At 39.6% G+C, this 21,753-nt stretch overlaps 1 protein-coding gene across 2 annotated transcripts in view; it reads left to right on the top strand.

The window, feature by feature from the left end:
- The first annotated feature begins 366 nt into the window (after positions 1-366).
- gak (cyclin G associated kinase) overlaps positions 367-21,753 on the top strand; it is a 41,759-nt gene continuing 20,372 nt past the window's right edge. For both annotated transcript variants that reach the window (XM_061729568.1, XM_061729567.1), the window contains exons 1-11: positions 367-670; positions 7,719-7,780; positions 11,056-11,115; positions 12,444-12,558; positions 14,344-14,486; positions 14,582-14,707; positions 17,366-17,455; positions 17,555-17,690; positions 18,199-18,311; positions 19,691-19,769; positions 21,239-21,356. In XM_061729568.1, the coding sequence (XP_061585552.1) occupies positions 529-670; positions 7,719-7,780; positions 11,056-11,115; positions 12,444-12,558; positions 14,344-14,486; positions 14,582-14,707; positions 17,366-17,455; positions 17,555-17,690; positions 18,199-18,311; positions 19,691-19,769; positions 21,239-21,356 (1,184 nt within the window). In that variant the 5' untranslated portion in view covers positions 367-528. The remainder of the gene's footprint in view (positions 671-7,718; positions 7,781-11,055; positions 11,116-12,443; positions 12,559-14,343; positions 14,487-14,581; positions 14,708-17,365; positions 17,456-17,554; positions 17,691-18,198; positions 18,312-19,690; positions 19,770-21,238; positions 21,357-21,753) is intronic.

The raw sequence follows: 21,753 nt of genomic DNA, 5'->3' as shown, positions 1-21,753 counted from the left end.
TATGTGCTCTTCTGTGTTCTTATGTGCCCTTATGAAGTGCACAGTGTAGTTGCCATCACACCTGCCAAGGGACTGCGGTTGAAAATTAGCCAGGATGGCTAAACTGTCACATTTACAGATATGTTTATTAATGTGCATTATCCCTGTAATCTTAAACTGAATAAATAAATAAAAAATACCACAACCGGAATTGGAAAATTGCTAAAGACATTTCTTTTTTGGGGGGGTGGAGGGGGGTTATTGTCAATATATGATAAACCCTTCCAGTAATTATTATCTTTTACACTGGTCATGATCGTGGATCATAACATTTATTCTGACATCACGTGATCAGGTCGTGTGTGACGTCAGCAGCTGATGCGGAAGTGGACCGGTAGCGCAGCGACGACAGACGGGCCTCTTCTCTCCGCAGGAACAGGATGTTTGCTTCTCCTACCCCCCGATCATAAGACTTTCTAACGGGTTAAACCCCCGCGGAGTTCGTCGGCAACCCCCCAGGCACCCGCAGCACCCCCGCCCCGGACCGGGATGTCGCTGTTCCAGTCGGCGCTGGACTTCCTGGCCGGGCCCGGCGCGGCGGGGCCGGCCGGCCGGGACCACAACGACTTCGTCGGGCAGGTCGTGGAGCTGGGCGACATGAAGCTGCGGATCAGGCGGGTGATCGCCGAAGGTGAGAGCCGTTGAGGGCCGGGGTGTTAGTGTGGCGGTTAGCCGGCCAGGCTAGAGCTAGACACAGGTAAACACAGGTGAGCAGCTCGGGGGGACGGTGATTTATGGTCCCGCGTCACAGCGAAGCAGAGCCTACGGCGTAAAGTACGCGTCGATCTGAAGAATATCTGTATATTACGCAAACCTGGCTTCTTGTTTATGCAACTTCTACCAACAAATAATAGATACAGCTATGATACCAGAATGGCCCTAGCTAATCACTTTTCTCTGCCTATGCCCAGAACCAATGCTTTGAAAAAAACAGTAATGTATAGAGCAGTCACACACTGGAACAGTCTCCCCCCATGTATAGCTGCAATAAACAAGGTGTCAAGTTTTAAAAGGAGACTGAAGCAGCTGTGGTTCAGAAGGAAGTCATGATCTCTCCGAGGTATATATTGTGATTATTTTGCAAATTGTAAGTATATTATAAATTTAATAGTAAATATATTCTAAATCACTTTAGGCTATGAGTGTATATATAGTATAGAAGTATGAGTATATTATAATGTATGAGTATATTATGATATGTAGTATATTTATACTACTATAAATAGTGGTATGGGTATTAGGGGTGGGTATTGGGAAGGACCTCAGGATACGATACGCATCACGATACTTGAGCCACGATACGATACAAATTGCGATATCCCGATTTATTGTGATATACTTCATAGTTCACTGAAAAATTTAAAAATGCATTACACATCCTAAAATCCAAGTTGTATATATGTACATCAGATGATAGTGATAATGCATTGGACAGACTGAGTCAAAACAATGTAATTCAAACTTTCCATTTTAATTATGCAACATATTTGCATGAAAAAAACACACTGAAACACAATGAAAAGTGCAGTGTGTGCATTATTCTTAGATACAAAATAAAATGGAGTGTCTCACCCACACTGAAATTGAAATCACAAAAATACAGTACAGCTACTTGCCCCTGACTTAAAATGACAAAAATAAAATGCAGTGTCTTCCCATGGTGAAGACTAATGGGGATCCTTTTTAAATAAACAACTAAACGCGGAACCATAAATCAGGCTTTAGGTGGTCGTGAATGCGGGTAGACAGCCAGCGTTTTACCCGTGGACCCTGATCGAGCTGCTCGCACAGTTTTGACCTTTCCCGGAGAAACATCAGCCACACAGACGCGGGCAAACATCTCACCGGTTGTACAAACGTAATCACAGTATTTGCAGAGCTTTGATGGATGTTTTTCTTGTCAACCAAATAATCATTGAGTTCAATGCGCGCTGCTGACATTAGGATTACACACAGGTGTCAAAAGTATTCACATTCATTACTCAGGTAGAAGTATACTGTAGATACTAGAGTTTAAAAAAGTACTGGTTTCAAAACTACTTAAAGTATAAAAGTAAAAGTAATGTAAGGGGGAAAAAAAGCCATTAAGGACAAAAGCCATTGAAAATGAATGCATCTTAGTATAATGGGTCAAAGACGTGACGCTTACTTTTTCTGTCCGATGGAACTTTTTACCTAATAATAAACATAAAAATGAATAAAAAATATAACATGTATGTCTAATACGTTCCTTCTACATGTGCCCACTCTTATTTTATTTAAACATGTTGGTTATTGGTCATTTTCTGCCATCTGAAGTGTGAAAACATCATGTGGGGTGACCGTCCGGCCTTGACTTCTGTTTGGACAACTGGTTTTAAATCACATTAAAACAATTTAAAAATAATGTTTGCCCTATTGGGCATACTTTCAAACTTGTTTTAGATTTATTGACAAAGTTATGGAACATTTGTACACACATTTCAATCATAATACACAAACTAATCTTGTCCGAATATGTTCATTGTCTGAATTATCATCTGGGGTGACCATGAAAAAAATACAATTGAGGGACTTTTATATTGACAATCATCTCAAAGAGGATGTTGCATCAGCCAGTTACTCCATGAGGGTCCCAGAGAGACAACCTGCAGGTCAGTAGTCTCTCTCTCCTTTACAAACAAATCCTCTTTCTAACTGCTGCAGTGTATACGTCACATTTTGATATCATGTGGGGTGACCACCCTAAAACTGTAAATAATTTGTTTTATTTGCAAATCTATATTTTGAAGGTAAATTTGTTAGTGATATGTGGTGAGAAGTAGCTAGCTTAGATCATATAGCTAACTGTTAGCCTGTTATATTTGATTAAACTTGAAAGCATCATGTGGGGTGACCCCCTGTCATGTGGGGTAACCAACAAATGTCAATTCTGTATCAAATTCAAAATTGAATGTCTATCAGTTTTGGTTCAAATATAAATTATTGGTATAGCATGCATAAGTGGATACACCTTGTACACATTTTAAATCAGTTTTATGAATTTTAGAGTAAGTAAGAGGGTGACACTGCCATTATGGATAGAATGTATTTGTAATTCAAAAAATGAAAGGAAAAATGTGTCTATCTTTCTTGAACAGTTAATTTAATTACTGATACTTATTAAAATATAAATTTTGTTATGGAAATCTGTAATTTTGAGATAAATGGTCGCCCCAAATGACGGTTTAAAGGTTTAAAAACACTAAAATACCTTTGTTTGAAGTTTTCACATACATGTATGTGTACACTACATTTCAAATGTTTGGAAAATGGCCAAAAATATCTTTATTTTAAGTATTTTAAAAATGGGCTACTCAAAGGCCTTATACGTCTTTGACCCTAATGCAAATATATTAAAGAACCATATATGTGTACTATTGAGCATTAACATGTGTTTCAGAGAGCAGCAGATATGATGACTAGTTGCCTATAAGTATTGTAATGGTGCAAAAAGTCAAACTTCAGAGGCATGTTATCATTTATCCTAACCTTTATTGGAATGTACATCCAAGTTTAGTTGCAGGAATCTGAGGGAACGGATGTAAGAACAAAACTGGACAAGAACATCTGAAACAACCACAACCAAATTCACTCTATCCGGATGGAGCAATTTAACTGGATAGTTTTTTTTTAAAGGCAGAAATGAAATAGATTAACGAGGCTGTTTTTAAAATGTAAGGAGTAAAAAGTACAGATAATTGTGTGAAAATGTAAGGAGTAAAAGTAAAAAGTCGTCTGAAAAAGTATTACTCCAGTGAAGTATAGATAACCAAAATTTCTACTTAAGTAAGGTAACAAAGTATTTGTAGTTCGTTATTTGACACCTCTGGGATTACATTTGTAACAGAGGCACTAGAAGATCAACTGTGATGACTAACCTTTTATTATTATTATTATTTAGATTAGAGTGGAATCTTCCCACTTGACTCTGCATAACTCAGTCTCGTCCTAGTTTGAGAAGTTGAGTTACAAGTTTGAAGTGGAGTTCACGTTTGGTTACAGGCAACAAACAAACCTACTGATCAGGTTTCCTGTCTCTCCTCTCTGTAGCTGAAAAACAGATTCCTGAAGAGGAATGACAGTTGATCCTGACACAAAAAAGAAAATTAAAAGAAATATTCAGATTCTTGTCTTTTTGTTGGTTTTAATATCTCTGAGACAAAGTAGTCATTGTTGCTAAATTATTGGCCGTCAGGTAATGTTATTCTGGACGAAAAGTGGACTGAAACTGATGTTGGTTCATTAAATTGCAGTATGTACCTTTATTCTGACAGATTGTCATCACTTTAAGTGTAGGCCTAAGAAATACATTTAATTTAGAAACTGTTTGTCTTTTTATTTAACCTCAAGATTCTTTGAAATGTAACCTACTCATTTGAAAATATAGTTGAGCAATACTTAAAGAATTAGATGGTTGAAAGAACGGACTTATAACAAAATTTAATTCAGTAACTTTTTTTATTTTACAAAAGAAAACCGCTTACACATAAGATGCTGCCATCAGGTAAGGTAGTTATTTGAGCAGTAAACTGCTTTTTAAATGTCTAAACTCCTTGTTTTTAAAGTATATACAAGCTGAGCTGTGATTCCACTTTCTCAGCTATGATAATTGTCTCAAAGAGATGAAAAGTGGAGATCATTTTACACAAATCTCTCTTCTTTTTAAACACCCATCATGCTTTTTGAAAAACACCTTTGTTGTCACCGTTCTTCGCTGAGATATAATGAATTGTTGTAACCACATAGATCTCTTTTTGTGCCTGTAGCACCAGAAGCATTTCTGTAATTGTTTCACACAAGTAGAGAGGTTTTAACTCAAAAGACACCGTATAACTTCTGGTGTGATAAGGAAGTGTTTTTCTTGGAATGCCCTGGAGATTTTAACAGGACCATTTCAGGTTTCAGCTATTCTCTTTCTTCGCACAAAACAGAGGAAGACATGTGATCCCCTCAGGCATGAGTTTGCAGCCTCAGTCAAGTCACTTGCTATGCATATAAACAGGGCTGCACATAAGTGGGCCGCCAGAGCGCATGCGCCGTCAAAATCCACAGTGCGCTGTCAATCTTGTGCTGCAAAGCGCTTTTGCGTACCAACAGCTGGGGCTCATATTATTGGTTGTGGCCAGACCAGAATACTAATATTAAAACATCTATTGGGAGAGCTTTTCCCCAGAACCGCCACTCAAAGTTGGTACTGGGCTGGCCAATCACAGCGCGTCCGTTGCTGCGGTGGGTTGCGCAGGAAGAGATGTAAGGATCAGCTTTACTGAACAAACTTCGACACGTCTCGTCAAAATGTCCAAGAATCAAGCGCCATTAAGTAATTATTTTGGCGTTCCACCACCACCAACTACAAAGAGACGCCAAACTGAACCACTACCCGTGGATAGAAACAGAAAACGTGTGTTCGCCGAGAAGTGGCTGCATGATGTTACGCGGCGACGCGCACCGTACGTTCGCGCTCCCGCGTATCCTACCCCGTAAGCTCTGCGTTGGTGCAACGCGGAACCATAAATCAGCCAGCGTCCGTCACTGCATGCAGCAGTTACCTGCAAGACGCTGTTCTGATTATGGCTCAAAGTTTATGAAAACCCCAAATAAAAAATAAATGAGAGAATATTTTATGAAATCAATAAACAATTCCATCATCAAAATTATAACAAATAAAGGTTCAACATATCTTGCTTTGCATGTAATAAGACTAGGTAATATATTAGTTTCACCTTTTAAGTTGAATTATTGAAATAGATTAACTTTTACACCATATTCTATTTGAATTATTGAAATAAATTAACTTTTACACCATATTCTACTTGAATTATTGAAATAGATTAACTTTTACACCATATTCTAGTTGAATTATTGAAATAAATGAACTTTTACACCATTTTCTAGTTGAATTATTGAAATAAATTAACTTTTACACCATATTCTAGTTGAATTATTGAAATAAATTAACTTTGTAAAGGACCATATTGAGCCATTCATCTTTATAAGTGAATAAATATCGTTTTGCCTATAACTTATTCCTGCATCCCTCTTTTATCGATCCGGCGAGACGGGTCACCGCGTTTTTGGAGGCCCAAGTCACATATCCAGGGGCTCCTCTGAGCACCAGACCAAAATAGTTATGTGCAGCCCTGCATATAAATCGTTTAATGGACCATAAATTATTCACTGGTTTCATAGCTGCTGTTGGGCTCTGTTCTGAGCATCTGTGGCAAAGTGAAAAATGTGTTTAGTTTAAAACTAAAGCTTAAAAAAATGTAATTAAACAGCCCATCTCATGTTAAAAAGATGAGCGTGTTTGACTAGTGGGTTGCTAGTTTGTATCTCATGCAAGATCTGTTAATCAGGACTGGAATAATAAAACTGTCAAACACACCTGGACAGTTTCAGTTATGTAAAGGTTAAAGCAAAGCAAGGCTTGTAGTTGATTTACTCATTACTATGGTAACCCAAGCCTTTTACTTGTTTACCATGTCTCCCTGAGTGCACTTTTACCCACCAGCCTCAGTTATGTTTAAGTTTGAAAACAAAAAAATTACCTAATACACCAATGAAATGACAGATAGTACCAAAATACCATTACTTAGCTGTGTAACTGATAATAAATAGTAGACCTTTGTACATCCTGTTCTCTGCCCGGCAACGCATTGTAGCACGTGTGTGCCCAAACTCATCCAACCCCCAGCATCTGCGTTTAGTCAGTAGAGTCTTTATTTTAAAGGTTTCAAAGTCTGACTTTACAGTTTTTCTACCTTTTGATCTCATAGAAGGCAGCGTGATTCTCTCCACGGCCAAAGTAGGACCAGGTTATGGTCAAAGAGCAGCCCAGTTATTTTAGATGTTAAGGAGCCTGCACAAATTGAACAAGACTCTGATTCACAGTAGACATCATTTTTTATTAGTGATCTTAATTTACGTTGCTCTCCAGTTTAAAATTGGAGATTTCCTTTTCTTTACACATAAGCAAGAAGTCCTTTAAATTATCTTGCACTAGTTTGCTACCAACTATATATATTTAAGTTATTATTTAGCTATTTGATATTGTATACAGCAGCACCAACTAAATAGTCAGCAATTGCATAGAGAGGTAAGCTATGGAGAGGAATGTTGAAAGTGTTTTGTAATGGTTTTTTTTAGTAGTTTCGGAAGCTCAGAAATGTCTGCTTTGGCTGCTTGGTGATCAACAGATAAAACTGTGGTTGTATGTTGGTACTAGACGGAAATGTCTGCAGAAGGATCTGTAGAGCAGATCTTTGCTGAAGTTTGTGATGCTTTCTGTCGTTAAAGAAAGGAATCAGTTGGTTATTTTATGGAATTGAATATTGCTTCCCATAAATTGCTTAACCGGTGTTGTTTTTGGGTGTTTATTTTGCTTTAGTGACACTTGAATTGATTTTCAGTCACTTCAACAGCTAAAGTTATAAGCCCAGTGAATTTAGACAAAGAATATGTCTCTTATTTAAGACGTCGGCTCAGACGCAGTGCTCTGAATTATGCAATTTTTGCAAGAAGATGAAAATATAAGTTTATTGTTTATGAATCATTTGCAGAGTTTGAACACATGCAACGCATGCAAATTCATCGACTGCCAAACATAACAGACATTCAAGCCTTCGTTTCTCATTCTGTCTTTTTACATTTTTTTAAAGGTGGATTTGCCTATGTGTATGAAGCCCAGGACATGAGCAGCGGTAAAGACTATGCCCTCAAGGTAAGATGAAACTGCGCCACTCACAATTGCTCTTATTTTCTCTCAGTCGTGCATCAGTAGGTATGGGATGTTCTCAAAGGCTTGAATCAAGGCAGTTGGATTTCCTTTTCTTTGTTGTTTCAGTGCTTTCTGGATGGAATCTTTTCTTTTTTCTTTTTTAAAAAAGAAAAGAAAGTCCAGTTGCCTTGATTGAAGCCTGTGAGAGTTACCATGAGCTGCATGTCTGCACCAGAGTAGGTATGGGGGGGTTTACAAATGATCTGAATCAAGACTCTGAGCTATATTCAAACGATGTAGCATTTTAAAGCATGTTTCTGAAATCTTGCAAATAAATACCACGTATAGTAAATATTTGTCCGTATGTAAAATCGAAAATGCGCCGTTGTTTTTCATAAACTTTAACTTTAAAAAGTCAGTTGATTGTGACCTTCCATGGTATAACACATAAACTTTCCTTATTATTTTTTTTGCCTCTGACCAAGTCAACAGATTCTTATGCTATGCCATTTATGTTTTAAATGAAAATAATTGATTGAATGGCTATTAATCTTGCAGTCATTTTGTGAACACATTAAAAGGGACATATAATTACATTAAACCACACTGCTCAAAAAAATAAAAGGAACACAAAAATAAGACACCCCAGATTTGAATAAAGGAAATATCCTCATTAAATACTTAGATTTTGTTGTCAGCACATTCAGCTATGCAAAGAACAAACCAGCTGATCCAACTCTGATGTAATGTCCTTAAGACACACTCAGTAGTGTGTCTGGCCTCAATGTGCCTGTAAAAATGGAAGTGTGATTGAAACTCTGAAATAACACAACTCTGTCTCTTTGTTTGGAGAAGCCCAAGTCTGAAAATATGTCATTTTAATTCTTTATTTTTAAAAAGGGGACAGTGTACATTGATCAACGTTTCCTTGCAGAAAGTAAATGTACCCGGGTTAGCCGAAAGGCTAATTTTCATCGGCAGTCCCTTCGCCAGATGTTAATAAACATTTTTTTTTTAAAGAAAATAAAAAATGCACAATAGACATAAACACAAATACAGCATGCATGACATATCACAACAAAGACAGATACAGTGCAAAAATAGAATAGAATAAAACAAATGAATAAAAGTACAGTACAATCATCTTAAAACCAGCCAAATTGGCTAGCATACAGTTTTAAATTACATTTATTCACTTCCTGATAAAGGTAAAATAATGGCTTGTATTAAAGAGAACCACTAGTAGTAGTACTACTAGTGATCACATCTTTGTGAGTCAACAAGCCAGTCCTTTGCATGAACTTTAAAAGAGTGATATGATGGAGATTCTCTGACTGATTGTGGTTCTGTATTCCATTGGTGTGATGCTCTGAATGAGAACACAGCCTGGCTGAATGTGGTTTTCCTGAATGGAATTGAGCAATCTTTTTTAGTCGCACTTCTGGTGGCTCTGATAGCAGGGGATTTGAATTTGATGAAACTGGATAGTGGAGAAGGATCTGAACCATGCATGATCTTATATACTAGACAAATATTTTTGTATATGATGAGATTTTCCCAGTTTAATAAGTGCTTTGGATCTGCAAGGTACTGTGACATCACAAACCCAGAGCACGGAGGAGTAGTCTTTAATTTTCATGGCCTCACTTGTAGGTGAGTGGTAGCCCGGTGGTTGCAGAGGTGGCTTGGTTCTGGAGGCCCCGGGTCCCCGGGACAAGCAAGGCCTTTAACGGCAGCTCCTCGTCTAACTAGTGATGGCTTAAAAGCAGATGACTCATTTCAGTGTGTTTTGAGAGATATATATTGACTAATAAAGACTATTTACATTTTACAGAATGCTGGATTTGCTTTTTATTTTGGATGTTGGATTTGCAAAAATGTAATGCCAAATTTAAGAAAAGAAAATATACTTTTGTACAATATCCATTTGTTATTTTGACCAAATTGTTGCACAACTCTTTTATTTACACCAATGTACACACGTGGACAAAATTGTTGGTACCCCTCAGTCAAAGAAGGAAAAACCCACCATTCTCACTGAAATCACTTGAAACTTACAAAAGTAACAATAAATAAAAATGTATTGGAAATTAAATAATCCAAATCAGCCATTACTTTTGAATTGTTGATTAACATAATTATTAAAAAAAACAAACTAATGAAATAGGGCTGGACAAAAATGATGGTTAATATTTTGTTGCACAACCTTTTGAGGCAATCGATGCAATTAAACGATTTCTGTATTTGTCAATGAGTGTTCTGCAGCTGTCAACAGGTATTTTGGCCCACTCCTCATGAGCAAACTGCTCCAGTTGTCTCAGGTTTGATGGGTGTCTTCTCCAAATGGCATGTTTCAGCTCCTTCCACAGATGTTCAATGGGATTCAGATCTGGGCTCATGGAAGGAACTTTAGAATAGTCCAACGCTTTTCTCTCAGCCATTCTTGGGTGTTTTTGGCTGTGTGTTTTGGATCGTTGTCCTGTTGGAAGATCCAGGACCTGTGACTGAGACCAAGCTTTCTGACACTAGGCAGCACATTTCTCTCCAGAATGCCTTGATAGTCTTCAGATTTCATTTTACCTTGGACACATTCAAGACACCCTGTGCCAGATGCAGCAAAGCAGCCCCAAAACATTACTGAGCCTCCTCCATGTTTCACCGTAGGGACAGTGTTCGTTTCTTCGTATGCTTGGTTTTTGAGTCTATGAACATAGAGTTGATGTGCCTTACCAAAAAGCTCCAGTTTGGTCTCATCTGTCCAAAGGACATTCTCCCAGAAGCTTTGTGGCTTGTCAACATGCATTTTTGCAAATTCCAGTCTCGCTTTTTTATGGCACATCAACTCTATGTCCACGTGTGTAAATGATGTCAACCTGCACTAAAGAATATAACGTCTCCTTTAACTATTGAGAGAGATCTGTTGCATCACTACCAGTTCTTCCATCATTACAGTGTTTTCATGTAGATCCAAACTGGAAAAAACTATACATTTCAGTTAGTATGACAACTTTTGATCAGTTGGTGTCTGTGATATTGCAGAAATGTCAAGCTTTAAGAGGTTTTGTGTTGTGTAGTTTAAAAGTACAACAACTAGCTTATAAGAAATTCAGAGCGCTCAATAAAAACATAAAGGTTCACTCCACTTTAAACATGTCCATAAATAAAAGTCTGTTGTTGATGAATGTCACACACTTCAAATAAAGGCTATCTTGAGCACATTTTGTCCTGATGACAGCAGTGACACAATCTTCTGATCTGCTCACATGTTTCTGTTTCAGAGGCTGCTGTCCAACGAGGAGGAGAAGAACAAGGAAATCATACAGGAAGTCTGTTTCATGGTATCCTTTAAACATTGATGATGGAAAGACACTTGTTTTCTTAAAAACACAATGGAGCATTTCTGTTTCGGTCCGCAACAAATGTCATGTGGAAAGAGGAAAGTTAAGCACAAACTCATGACTGTGCAGTATTATGGAATGTCCCTCTGATATAATTCACTGTCATTATTGGATCACTTATAGTTTGTTAAAGAAAAGTCCACACAAGCTCAGCATGTACGATATTATAGGTAATACGTGTCTACAGAGCTTGGTGTTATTGCAGCAATATGCTTCCACAAACACAGGTAGTTTATTGTGTTTTCTGTTTGAGATGAACTCATGAACATGAGCTAAAATGATTACGGTTGAAGTAAATTTGCTCATAAATCAGAGTTTTTAGTCTTCAATATTTACATCACATATCTTAAGAAGCAGAAGAATACAAGTTTTTGTTGTGGATGGTACATTGTCAGAAATTTATCCTTTTTAGAAAGGTGTAGACTGATTAGTTTGGGGCCATCTGGATGAGATACTAGATCTTAAAGTCTTGAAAATACGCATGTCGCACTGATTCATATATCGAACATGTAAATGAGCCTTAAACCATTTGGGGCAAAGTCCTGTTGTCACATAGCAAGTTTGCATTTAGTGCAACAAGAAGAGTCTGGTCCTGACTGCAGCTTACTCCTTCCTGCAGGGTTTTTATACCAGTGACCTTCTCCAACACTAGCCAATCTTTCAAAACAAGATTACTACCCAGAATGCATGTCATCAATTCCATCATGCAGCAAAGAAACTGCTAAGTTTGTTTTGGTTTTTTTATGTTTCTGTGCTTTTCCAAACAGTTTGTACTGTTTTAACTGATTCTCTTAATCCATAGCAGTAGTTTAGGCTTATGCACATTGATGATTTCTTTCATATGTGTTGTAATTTAATTTAGTCTTTGCGTTACATTGAATGCACTGAATTTGACTTGTTCAGTAGTAGGAAAGGCACTCAGTTTGTGACCCAAAATCAGGATTATTTTTTTTAAATTGCAATCATTTTCTCCTCTTACCCCAGCCAGCTTGAGTTGTTAAATAGATTTGCTTGGCTGTATCTCCGGGTGCTTGGCAAACAAGGTTCATTTCTATTAGTGGAGACTAACACCCCGTCCAAATCCTTTGGCCTAAATGCCAAGTATGACACAAATTTACAGTTTGATAAGTTTATTTTTGACATCATACAAACTTAACAGGCAGCTTCTGTCACCCAGACGACGAAAGTGACACGTGAAATGCCAAAGGCCACTTTGGACCTGACAGCAGTGTTTATCCTCCATGTTCCTTGACCTTCCGGTTCCACAGAAAAAGCTGTCGGGGCATCCGAATGTGGTGCAGTTCTGCTCTGCTGCCTCCATCAGTAAGGAGGAGTCGGACACTGGTCAGGCGGAGTTCCTCATCCTCACTGAGCTGTGTAAAGGTAATGGCTGACACGCACTTCCATACACAGTTTTGTCAGGTTTTGAACCTGATCTGCCATGCGTCACCGTCATAGCAGGCAATCCAGGGAGCCAACGGAGTGAATGCAGATGAACAGTGTGTGTGATTAAAATATTCCTTCTGATGGAACCTGTGTTTCCCGCTCCTCTTCTATTTCTATCTTTTTCAACAGGACTCGTCCTCATTCAATCACTTTTAAGAATTCGCAATACATTTCACCTGTGATAGGTGAAATCCGTGAAGTAGTAACCTTTATTTTTTTACAATTAATTATACAAGGCTTCAAATTGCAGAGATCAGCCCCGCCCCACCGCGACCCGATTAATTGGATTTGAATGGGAGAAAAGGAAAAATGATTATGAAAAAAAAATACAATTAAAGCAGCAAGCAGCGATGAACGGGCCCTCGCAACCTTGTGCACGTTCAGTCGTGCTGCAGTGGAAGCTTGTATGACTTGCATGTAGATTCTTCAGGCCTGGACATTTAGCGGATGACACCAGCCACGACTCTCTATATCAAACCATTCAAAAGTTATGACAGAAAGTAGAAACTGTCAAATATGGACCAATCAGATGAAGGGGGGGGGGGGCTTTTTGGCGTCTATCGTCGCCACGGTAACGCTTTTGACTGAGAAAAGTAATGTGCATCGTCGCAGGATCGAGACACACATTTTGATGTATAACACACCTGGTATTAACTGCGGAAGAAATGGCATAAATTTCGCCAAAATGACACGATTAATTCAAAATGGCCGACTTCCTGTTCGGTTTCGGCCATGGCGCCAAGAGACTTTTCTTTAAGTTGCGACATGATACAGGTGTGTACCGATTTCCGTGCATATACGTCAAACCGTATTGTGGGGCTCGAGGCACAAAGTTTTCTAGGGGGTGCTGTTGAGCCATTAGGCCACGCCCATTCATTTTTCACCAGGCCTGGATTTCGTGCAAAATTTGGTGACTTTTGGGGCACGTTTAGGGGGGCAAAAAGGCCCTCATTTCAGAAGGAAAAAAAAAAGAACGACAAGGAAAAAAAATCCTACAGATACAATAGGGCCTTCGCACTGTCAGTGCTCGGGCCCTAATTAAGTACAGTAGGACAAACTGTGACTGGCGTATATTTCCCTGCTCTTCTGATGCCGCTGCATCCTGACTCGCTCTGTAGCATCTTTTTCTTCTAAAGCCAGCGGTGCGGGCGTGTTTTTTCGAGAGAAGAACATAGTTATGGGTAGTTGTGTATGGGCAGCCAATCAGAATGCAGAACCCGATGCACAATGCAAATCCGTGAAGCAGCGAGACCGTGAAAGGTGAACCGCGTTATAGCGAGGGATGACTGTATTCATTTATAGTTCAAATAATTACCTTTTTGTTTCTCACTTATATTTTCATTTAGTTTGCACAGTGCATTTCACTGCATGGTGCATTCTTTGCATGCAATAATGTACACAGAAAAATTCAATAGTCATATAAATTTTAGTGAATGATGATGTGGTGCTATTGTTCTTCCTGTTTTCTGTATCTTTAGCTTGCTTTTCCTACATTTAAGTTGTACAGTTTAACAAAGCTTGTTAAACTGATGTCTTGCACCAATCTGATATCCAGATGCATCGACTATTATCCAGTGCATCATACTGTGTCTCAAAGATGCATCTGATTTAATGTTTTTTTTTAGTTTTTTTTCCAACCATAATTCTTAGCGGGATGCGTGATCGTTCTCCAATCACTGGGGTCTTCCTTTCACTCGAGTCTTTGTGTCTCTCCCTCTCCAGGTCAGCTGGTGGATTTCATAAAGCGGGTAGAGCAGAGGGCTCTCCTGTCCTGCGACACTGTGCTTAAAATCTTCTACCAGGCCTGCCGTGCCGTGCAGCACATGCACAAACAGAAACCTCCAGTCATCCACAGAGACCTCAAGGTGGGTCGGTGCCTGACGGCTGAGGGAGGGAAAGGTGTATCGGGATTCTATACCATGCGCCAGGAATGAATGAGATCGCTTCTGATGTGTTTCAGATTGAAAACCTCTTGATTAGTAACCAGGGCACCATCAAGCTGTGTGACTTTGGCAGCTCCACCACAGTGTCACATTATCCTGACTTCAGCTGGTCTGCACAGAAGAGGTCCATGGTGGAGGACGAGGTACCCACACATAGTCCAACATCAGTTCATTGTACTCAGATGAAAGCACTTCGGGAGCAATACACTGATTCACTTGTTTTCCACATGAATTATGTTACCTTTGGACAAATACAGTACTTGTCATTCAGCCCAAAAATGGAAAATCTTCCTCAGGAGACGTGTTCAGTTTAAAGGGGACCTATTATGAAAAACAGGTTTTTTCTTGCTTTAACATATATAAAGTGGTCTCCCCTCAGCCTCCCAACTCAGAGAAGGAGGAAAGCAACCAAATTCTGCAGTGTCTGTACAGCCGCCCGGATGATCCATCCAGTGTGATGTGGATCTACGAGCCGTTCAGATTCTGCGCATTTTCGTTACGTAACCAAAATGCAAACCACGCCCACAACTATAAAACCGTGTAACTGCATGAGTGTCCGACTATCGTAGCACTGCGTGACATCGAACGCTCTCTGTCCATCTCCCTCCAGCAGCTGCCACTTTATTGAGGTTTTTGTAGTGAATGAGGAGGAATCATAGAGATAACTTCTCATTTCAACTAACTGGATCAGCCGTTCCTCATCCATGACTGTTTCCTACAGAGCTTTCAACGCGAGCGGCAGGAAGAGAATAGAAGCAGGGCGTCCGACAAATGTTCAGCTCAAAAAAGCGCGCCCCGTCACGCTGCGCTGCGTCGCTGCGGCCAGTTAGGACAGTCCAATAGAAAATAAAGCAATGGAATTAATTTTGACGGTGACGCTCGCTCGCATCGCATGCAGTTATTAGGACACGGTGTAAATAACTCCGCCGGCCGGAGCTTCCGCCATTTTTTCGTAGCGATGTATCGCGTCATTCAGGCAGCCAATCAGCACAGAGTCTCATTATCATAGCCCCGTCCACTCAGAATCCCTCATAGATAATGAGGTTAGAAACGGTAAAGATAAAGACATGGCTCAGAGGCTGAATTTCTAATTTATGTAGCAAAAAAAATCAAAAGTTTGTTTTTAAGACATTCAAGGCCTGTTTAAAATAGACATTAGATGCCATAATAGGTCCCCTTTAATAAAGATATACATGTCATACTCCTCCACAGTAGGTGGCGATTGTGTCCACATTCAGGTATGTGGCTTTTCTAGTTGACTTTTTACACCACAAACCAGAACAAGAGTTAAATCTTTGCTTTAGCGAACTGGAATCTACGGAAGAGACGTGTAGCTTTTTAACTTCCGTAGGTCCTGTAAGATTAAAGTTTTATTTAGTTTTCTCTATTGCTCCCTTTGGGCTTCTTCCAGTGATTGTGGGTTAAAGCCCGGGACCAGAAGCGTCTGGCGGCGGACTGTGGAGCTTCATCACAGTAGACCAGACACACAGATCTCTGCACGTGTGTTTTGGGCGGACCGTATCAGGGCAGTGGAAGTTATGCATTTGCAGACCTTTCTCCCTGGGGTCAGAACTGTGTGCAGAATTATCAAAAAACAAAATGACAACAGGATTTTTTTCTCAGTTCGCTTCTTAATTCTCAATCTCTGGATGAATTTAAGAAATAGAAACTTTTTTTTTCTCTGCTTGTTCCTGGAAATATTTCTTTGAAACTAAACCAAATTGTTGTTGCAAGAGAATCTTTACAGCCAAGGTATTCAGCACCATGAGGATTTTAATTAACATAGTTAAAGGAATGCTTGCATGCTACATGCTGCATGCTACATCCTCTTTCAAGTCTAAAGTTTAATGTACATGGACATGATTTTAAAAAGAAAAAAAGAATAAATCATATCCTGAAATTGGGTAAATACATCCTCAGATGAACACCCACAAAAATAACATAGTGGTATTATTTATTCTAATATGCAGAAGCAGTGTGTTTAAGAACTCGATCCATACCAATATTCAATTGCTTGTAAAAACCGTCTTTAATGGGAACTCATTTGAGTATAAAACATTAAAATTCTGGTAAAGCATAATTGGCTTATTTTTTTTTTTGAGTTAAATAAACTGCAAATGAGAATTTCTTGTTAATGGCAAAGCAAAGTGACAGTTATTTGTTGGAGCTCCCAGGCGGAGGTAAAGCTGGAGAGGTTAGGTGTTTCTGCTACACTGAACTTGGCTCACTGAATACAACTCATGAATTTGATATTACGGTGCATATATATTGTTCAGTTTCAGTATGGAAGTCTGTTCATCAATTAAAAAGGAAGAGAAGGATTCTAAGACGTCTCGGTGGATCTGTAGCACTAATGACATCGGGTGGTGCACAGAAACCAGAAACCTTTGATTGAATTAAGCACTCGGGGTCCAGGAAGCACTGATTGATCAGGTTAATGATCTTAATTCCATAATCACACGGCCACATGCTCATATAAGGAGCTTTGTTCCAGATGACCTCAGTATGCAGGACACCAGAGTTTCTAAATGTAATAATCAGACATGCAGAACCTTCATAAAGTAGGAAAAAAATCACATTTAAATGTTTTAATTTCCAGCTCTGTCTGGAAATTAATATCATAGTTTTCTTTTTCAGGTGGGTTCATTATGTGAAAAAAGTTTGTTAGATGATTAAGAAATCAGAAACAATAAGATGAAGCTAATATTTTCAGCATTTACGCTGGAGCCAAGGTTTTTCTAAGCTTAATGATGTAGTCAGGTACTTGATGCTTTATTTTTTTTCCTGTTTTCTCTCCGTAGATCACCAGAAACACCACTCCAGCGTACCGAACACCTGAGATGATCGACCTGTACTCCAACTTTCCCATCAATGAGAAACAAGACATCTGGGTCAGTGCCTTCGCGTTTGTTACCGATTCTACCGATTTTTTTTTTTTTTTTTTTTTTTTTTTTTTTTCTTGTGCTAATAATGTCCACCTTCCCCTCCAGGCCCTGGGCTGCATCCTCTACCTGCTGTGTTTTAAGCAGCATCCCTTTGAGGAGGGGGCCAAGCTGCAAATAGTCAACGGGAAATACGCCATCCCTCAGAACGATGTCAAGTACACCGTCTATCACGACCTCATACGTACGTCCTGCATCCTTCTTTTATTATCTCAGTCCATTTTAGTCTTGTAAAAATTCCCGGGTGTTTCAGAAGGCACTTGAAAGCATTTCTGATATTTTACAAAAAAAATAACAGGGTTCTTGATGTTTTTGAATGATATACAACATTTTATGCTTTGTAAAATGTTTATCAGAAAATATAACATTTCATAAAAGCAGTTTTTTTCTTTTTCAAAGTCAGCAAAGTTTGTAAAAACTTCTTGAAAAATTCCTTTTTTTTAATATCTTTTTGCTTATTATGCTTTGGCTTTGGGGCTGCTGCTTTTCTTTCAAAGCACCAAGAATTGTCTTGTACATGAAATGTGCTAAACAAATAAACTTTCAATGTAATACGTTTTCTTGCATCATCTTCAAACATTACAATGGCTTTAAAATTGCTCTTTTGCTCTCTCGACCTTTCTTTTTAATATTTCCTTTAGATTGCTGCTCCTTCCTGTCTTACATCCCTATCCTTTTTTTCTTTCTCCCAGGTTTGATGTTGAAGGTAAACCCAGAAGAGCGTCTGTCTATTACAGAGTTGGTCAACCAGCTCCAGGAAATTGCAGCGGCGCGCAACGTCAACCCCAAGTCTCCAATCACAGAGGTGAGTACGTCCATAACTGCTTTTAGAAAATGCACGTATCAGGAGCTGCGTCTTTCACTTGTCAATGTTGACCACAAAGTGTACTTGTGAGTAATTGGCCGCGATGCCGGGGAGCATCGTCAGTGTCTGCCAGCCCGTGAAGAGGATATTGACAGGCTGACCGCATGGCTTCTTCCGCTGTGCGGACACGCTCTCTGATGTGGTTCCTTTTGCAAAGCTTCAGATGCACCCACGCACTGTGGTAGACACAAAGGAGTCTGTATTCCCTTTCGCTGGCACCTTCCTTGCCAGCTGGCAGAGCCTTAACAGTCCTAAAGAGGCGCAGGCTCAGAGGTTGAATATGGGTGAAGTGGAAATCAAAATGGCAACAACTCAGCAGGAAAGCGGCGTCTAAGGTGCCGTTTCCCCCGTACAGAAAACCTGCCGGTAATCTGCTCGTAAGCACGATCAGATTTAAGATTTGAGTTCAACTAAGCAAGCATAGCCTCTTATGATTATGACAGCAAACCTGCAAATCCTGGTACTTATCACTGGAGTCTTACTCATGGTAGTGACTTTAATAAGCTGATTTCAGTGGGGGGAAAAATCTCTGCTTTTAAGGAGATTTCTCTTCTTTTACACAACTTTTAGTTGCGCCGTGGAATCTGTGAATGAACCTGCAGCTGTGTGTTCAGTATCCCGCTCTAAATACTATTAAAAACGATTAAAACGATAAACTGTTAGTCTGACCTGCGGAACATTAGTCATTTAAAGTTCATCTGAAACATCTGCGAATTTCTCGCCGAATCTGTTGGCTAATGTGTGTAAGGAGAAGGGGCCGTTTGGCGATTGCTGATCTGATTAGGGTTAAGAAGGGGTTTCCCTGCTGGGCATAAGAAGATTACAACCCCCTTCCTCCTCCTCCTCCTCCTCCTGTTCTTCCCTCCGCGGGAGCTGGACACAGACACAGACCTGTGTAGAGGCAGAGAGGGGACGGGAGCAGAGACGGACGTGACACACTGACGGGACAGTACGGTTAACAGCTCAGTGGGACGAAAGATGAGAGCCTCCACCCTAAAGATGGACGTTTTCTTTTTTTAAAGTGTTTTTTGGAAAATCAGTGACTTTCTTCTCCCTCCTCGTGAACTTATTTGTTGTTACACCTTTTTTTTTCTTTTAAGCCTGTCATTTACCGTCCATGCATTGTTTACAGGCTAAATCTTTCTAAGTCCTGAACACAACTTTTCATTGTGTTTTTTTTTTTTTGTTCTTGTTGTTTTTGTTTTTAATTTTTCTTCCTCCCGAACCCACTTAGTTTTCATTTCGTTGACCTCCCCGTTACAATGTTGAGTACGTACTACTGTTGGCGTCCGGTGTATGACGGTTATGAATGTCTGCAGCTGCTGGAGCAGAACGGGGGCTTCGGCAACAACGGAGCGCAGTTGCCCCTGCAGATCCACAACGCCCACAACAACGCAGGTACGTGAGCCCCTGCACAAAGCCTGCGCTTCCTGGAAGTCATAGGCTTGTCAGTTATTATGTTAAAGATTTGAGTGCAAATATCTTTAAAAAAAAAACAAAAAAAACAAGAAAATGACTTGGAAACAGCTGTAGCTGACTAAGTTATCGTTGTGACTGAGCAAAAGGCTTAATTTCATCTGGCTGCTCATATTTTTCTAATGACTAATTCCTAATCAGCCAGAAACCAATGTTCTCACGCACACACACCCACCTACACCCTAAGATGCTATCTGCCATATCGCCGAGAGGCACGCCACAGGAAAGCCTGCCAGGTCACTATTGATGTAGCAGCTCTGGAAGATTCCGGGTTCCTGAGTGAACTACACGTCTCTTCTTTGTCTAAGTGGGAGGTCAGGACCCAGAGTCATTGGGGCTTTGCAAGCTGATCACACGTATTCAACTTGAACGTAAACCTGAAGCATGGGGAGTTTCCAAAAGCCTTTATAATTTAAGAAACAGTGTGACTTTTTAATGTAGTTTGCAACAGCTGCACTTACTGTTGTTTTCTAATTTGACTGCTAGGTCTCACAGAATACGGCAGTTTTTCAAACTGCACCTTAGAGAAGATACATTATTTTGAATCTACTGACCACATTAAAATGGAGCTTGTTGACTGTATTCTCCTGCTTTACACATCACTAGTGTAATATTCTGTTTTTATCAAGCTTTGGAGTGTCGATTCTTGCATTTCATTTTGTATAATTTGGTTTCTTAGGTTTTATTTGCAGCTTTTTTCAAGCAAACTCTGGGTTGTAAAAGAGATTCAGATCTCCGTGGGTTAAAGAAATCAAAACGAATACATTTTTAGAAATACAATGGACAGAAGTGATATATTAATGCAGGTTCAAACAAAAAAGTAGTTTTCTCATTAGAAATTAGTCTATTTAGAAAACAAGCTGGAAATCATGGGAAAAATCATAATCATGAGGGTTATTCGTACATTTATCAAAATGAGCTTAAAAGGTTTATCACTTTACACACCCACGTACACACACACATGTACACACACACGTACAAGCTGCTGCATAGCTGTTAAGAGGATTTCAGCCCTAGCAGTCAGCCATCTGTCCAAAAGAACTCAACATGAGTATGTTTGTTCTTTCCCCGTCTTTCCCTTTACGATTGACTTTAACTGCCTGTTGCAACTCAAATTCACAGCTGAAAGTAAATGATTTCATCCAATTTAATCCATTTAGCTCCAAGTTAAACAGTAACTCTGATCTGCTTTGAGGAACCACTGAGGGTTGGTTTGTCCTCAGCAAAACAGGGGAATTTCTGATACTTCATACCAGCATCCACTAAAGATTATGTGTTTACGTGAACCAGTGACCCCGACACGATTTTCTTAGCTAAACCCAATCTGAGCTGTGGTGGCCTATGTAAGTTAAATACTTTATCTGTTCTCTCTTTTGCTCCCTGACTCCCAGGTGTGTATGATCCAGACCAGGCGGGCAGCGGCCTCTTTGATATCCTGAGAGGAGGAACGGAGCGCTTCCTGACCAACATAAAGGACACGTCCTCTAAAGTCATCCAGTCGGTGGCCAGGTATGATGCGGCAACCCCTCAGGTTTTTATTGTTTGCACAAATAAAGCTCAGTAAGTGCTTGCAAACCATTGCTCATTAACTAAAAACAGCCGTAGTGGTGTAACTTTTTTTTTTCTTCTTCTCAATTTTAATAACATGGACACCAGTTGTATATTTTGCAGACGCTGCTGTGACTTCAACTGTGCCCCATTTACGTTTGCACCTGCTCACTGTAGAATTTGAATCCACTACGCTCATTCACTTGTATGCTAAACAGCACCTGCTTTGTAAAACAAGCTGTTTGTCAGTAATTAGGCTCCGTGCTCCACGCTCACAGTTGCATCCAATGGTGATGACTTAACACTTGCAGTTTGTCTACATATCCATCCATCATCTATTCTACCTGGCTCCAGGTTT

This window comes from Cololabis saira, chromosome 9 (assembly GCF_033807715.1).
Source record: "Cololabis saira isolate AMF1-May2022 chromosome 9, fColSai1.1, whole genome shotgun sequence".
NCBI lineage: Eukaryota > Metazoa > Chordata > Actinopteri > Beloniformes > Belonidae > Cololabis > Cololabis saira.
Note: the sequence above shows the minus strand (reverse complement) of the source record. Positions and strands in the feature narration are given on the sequence as shown.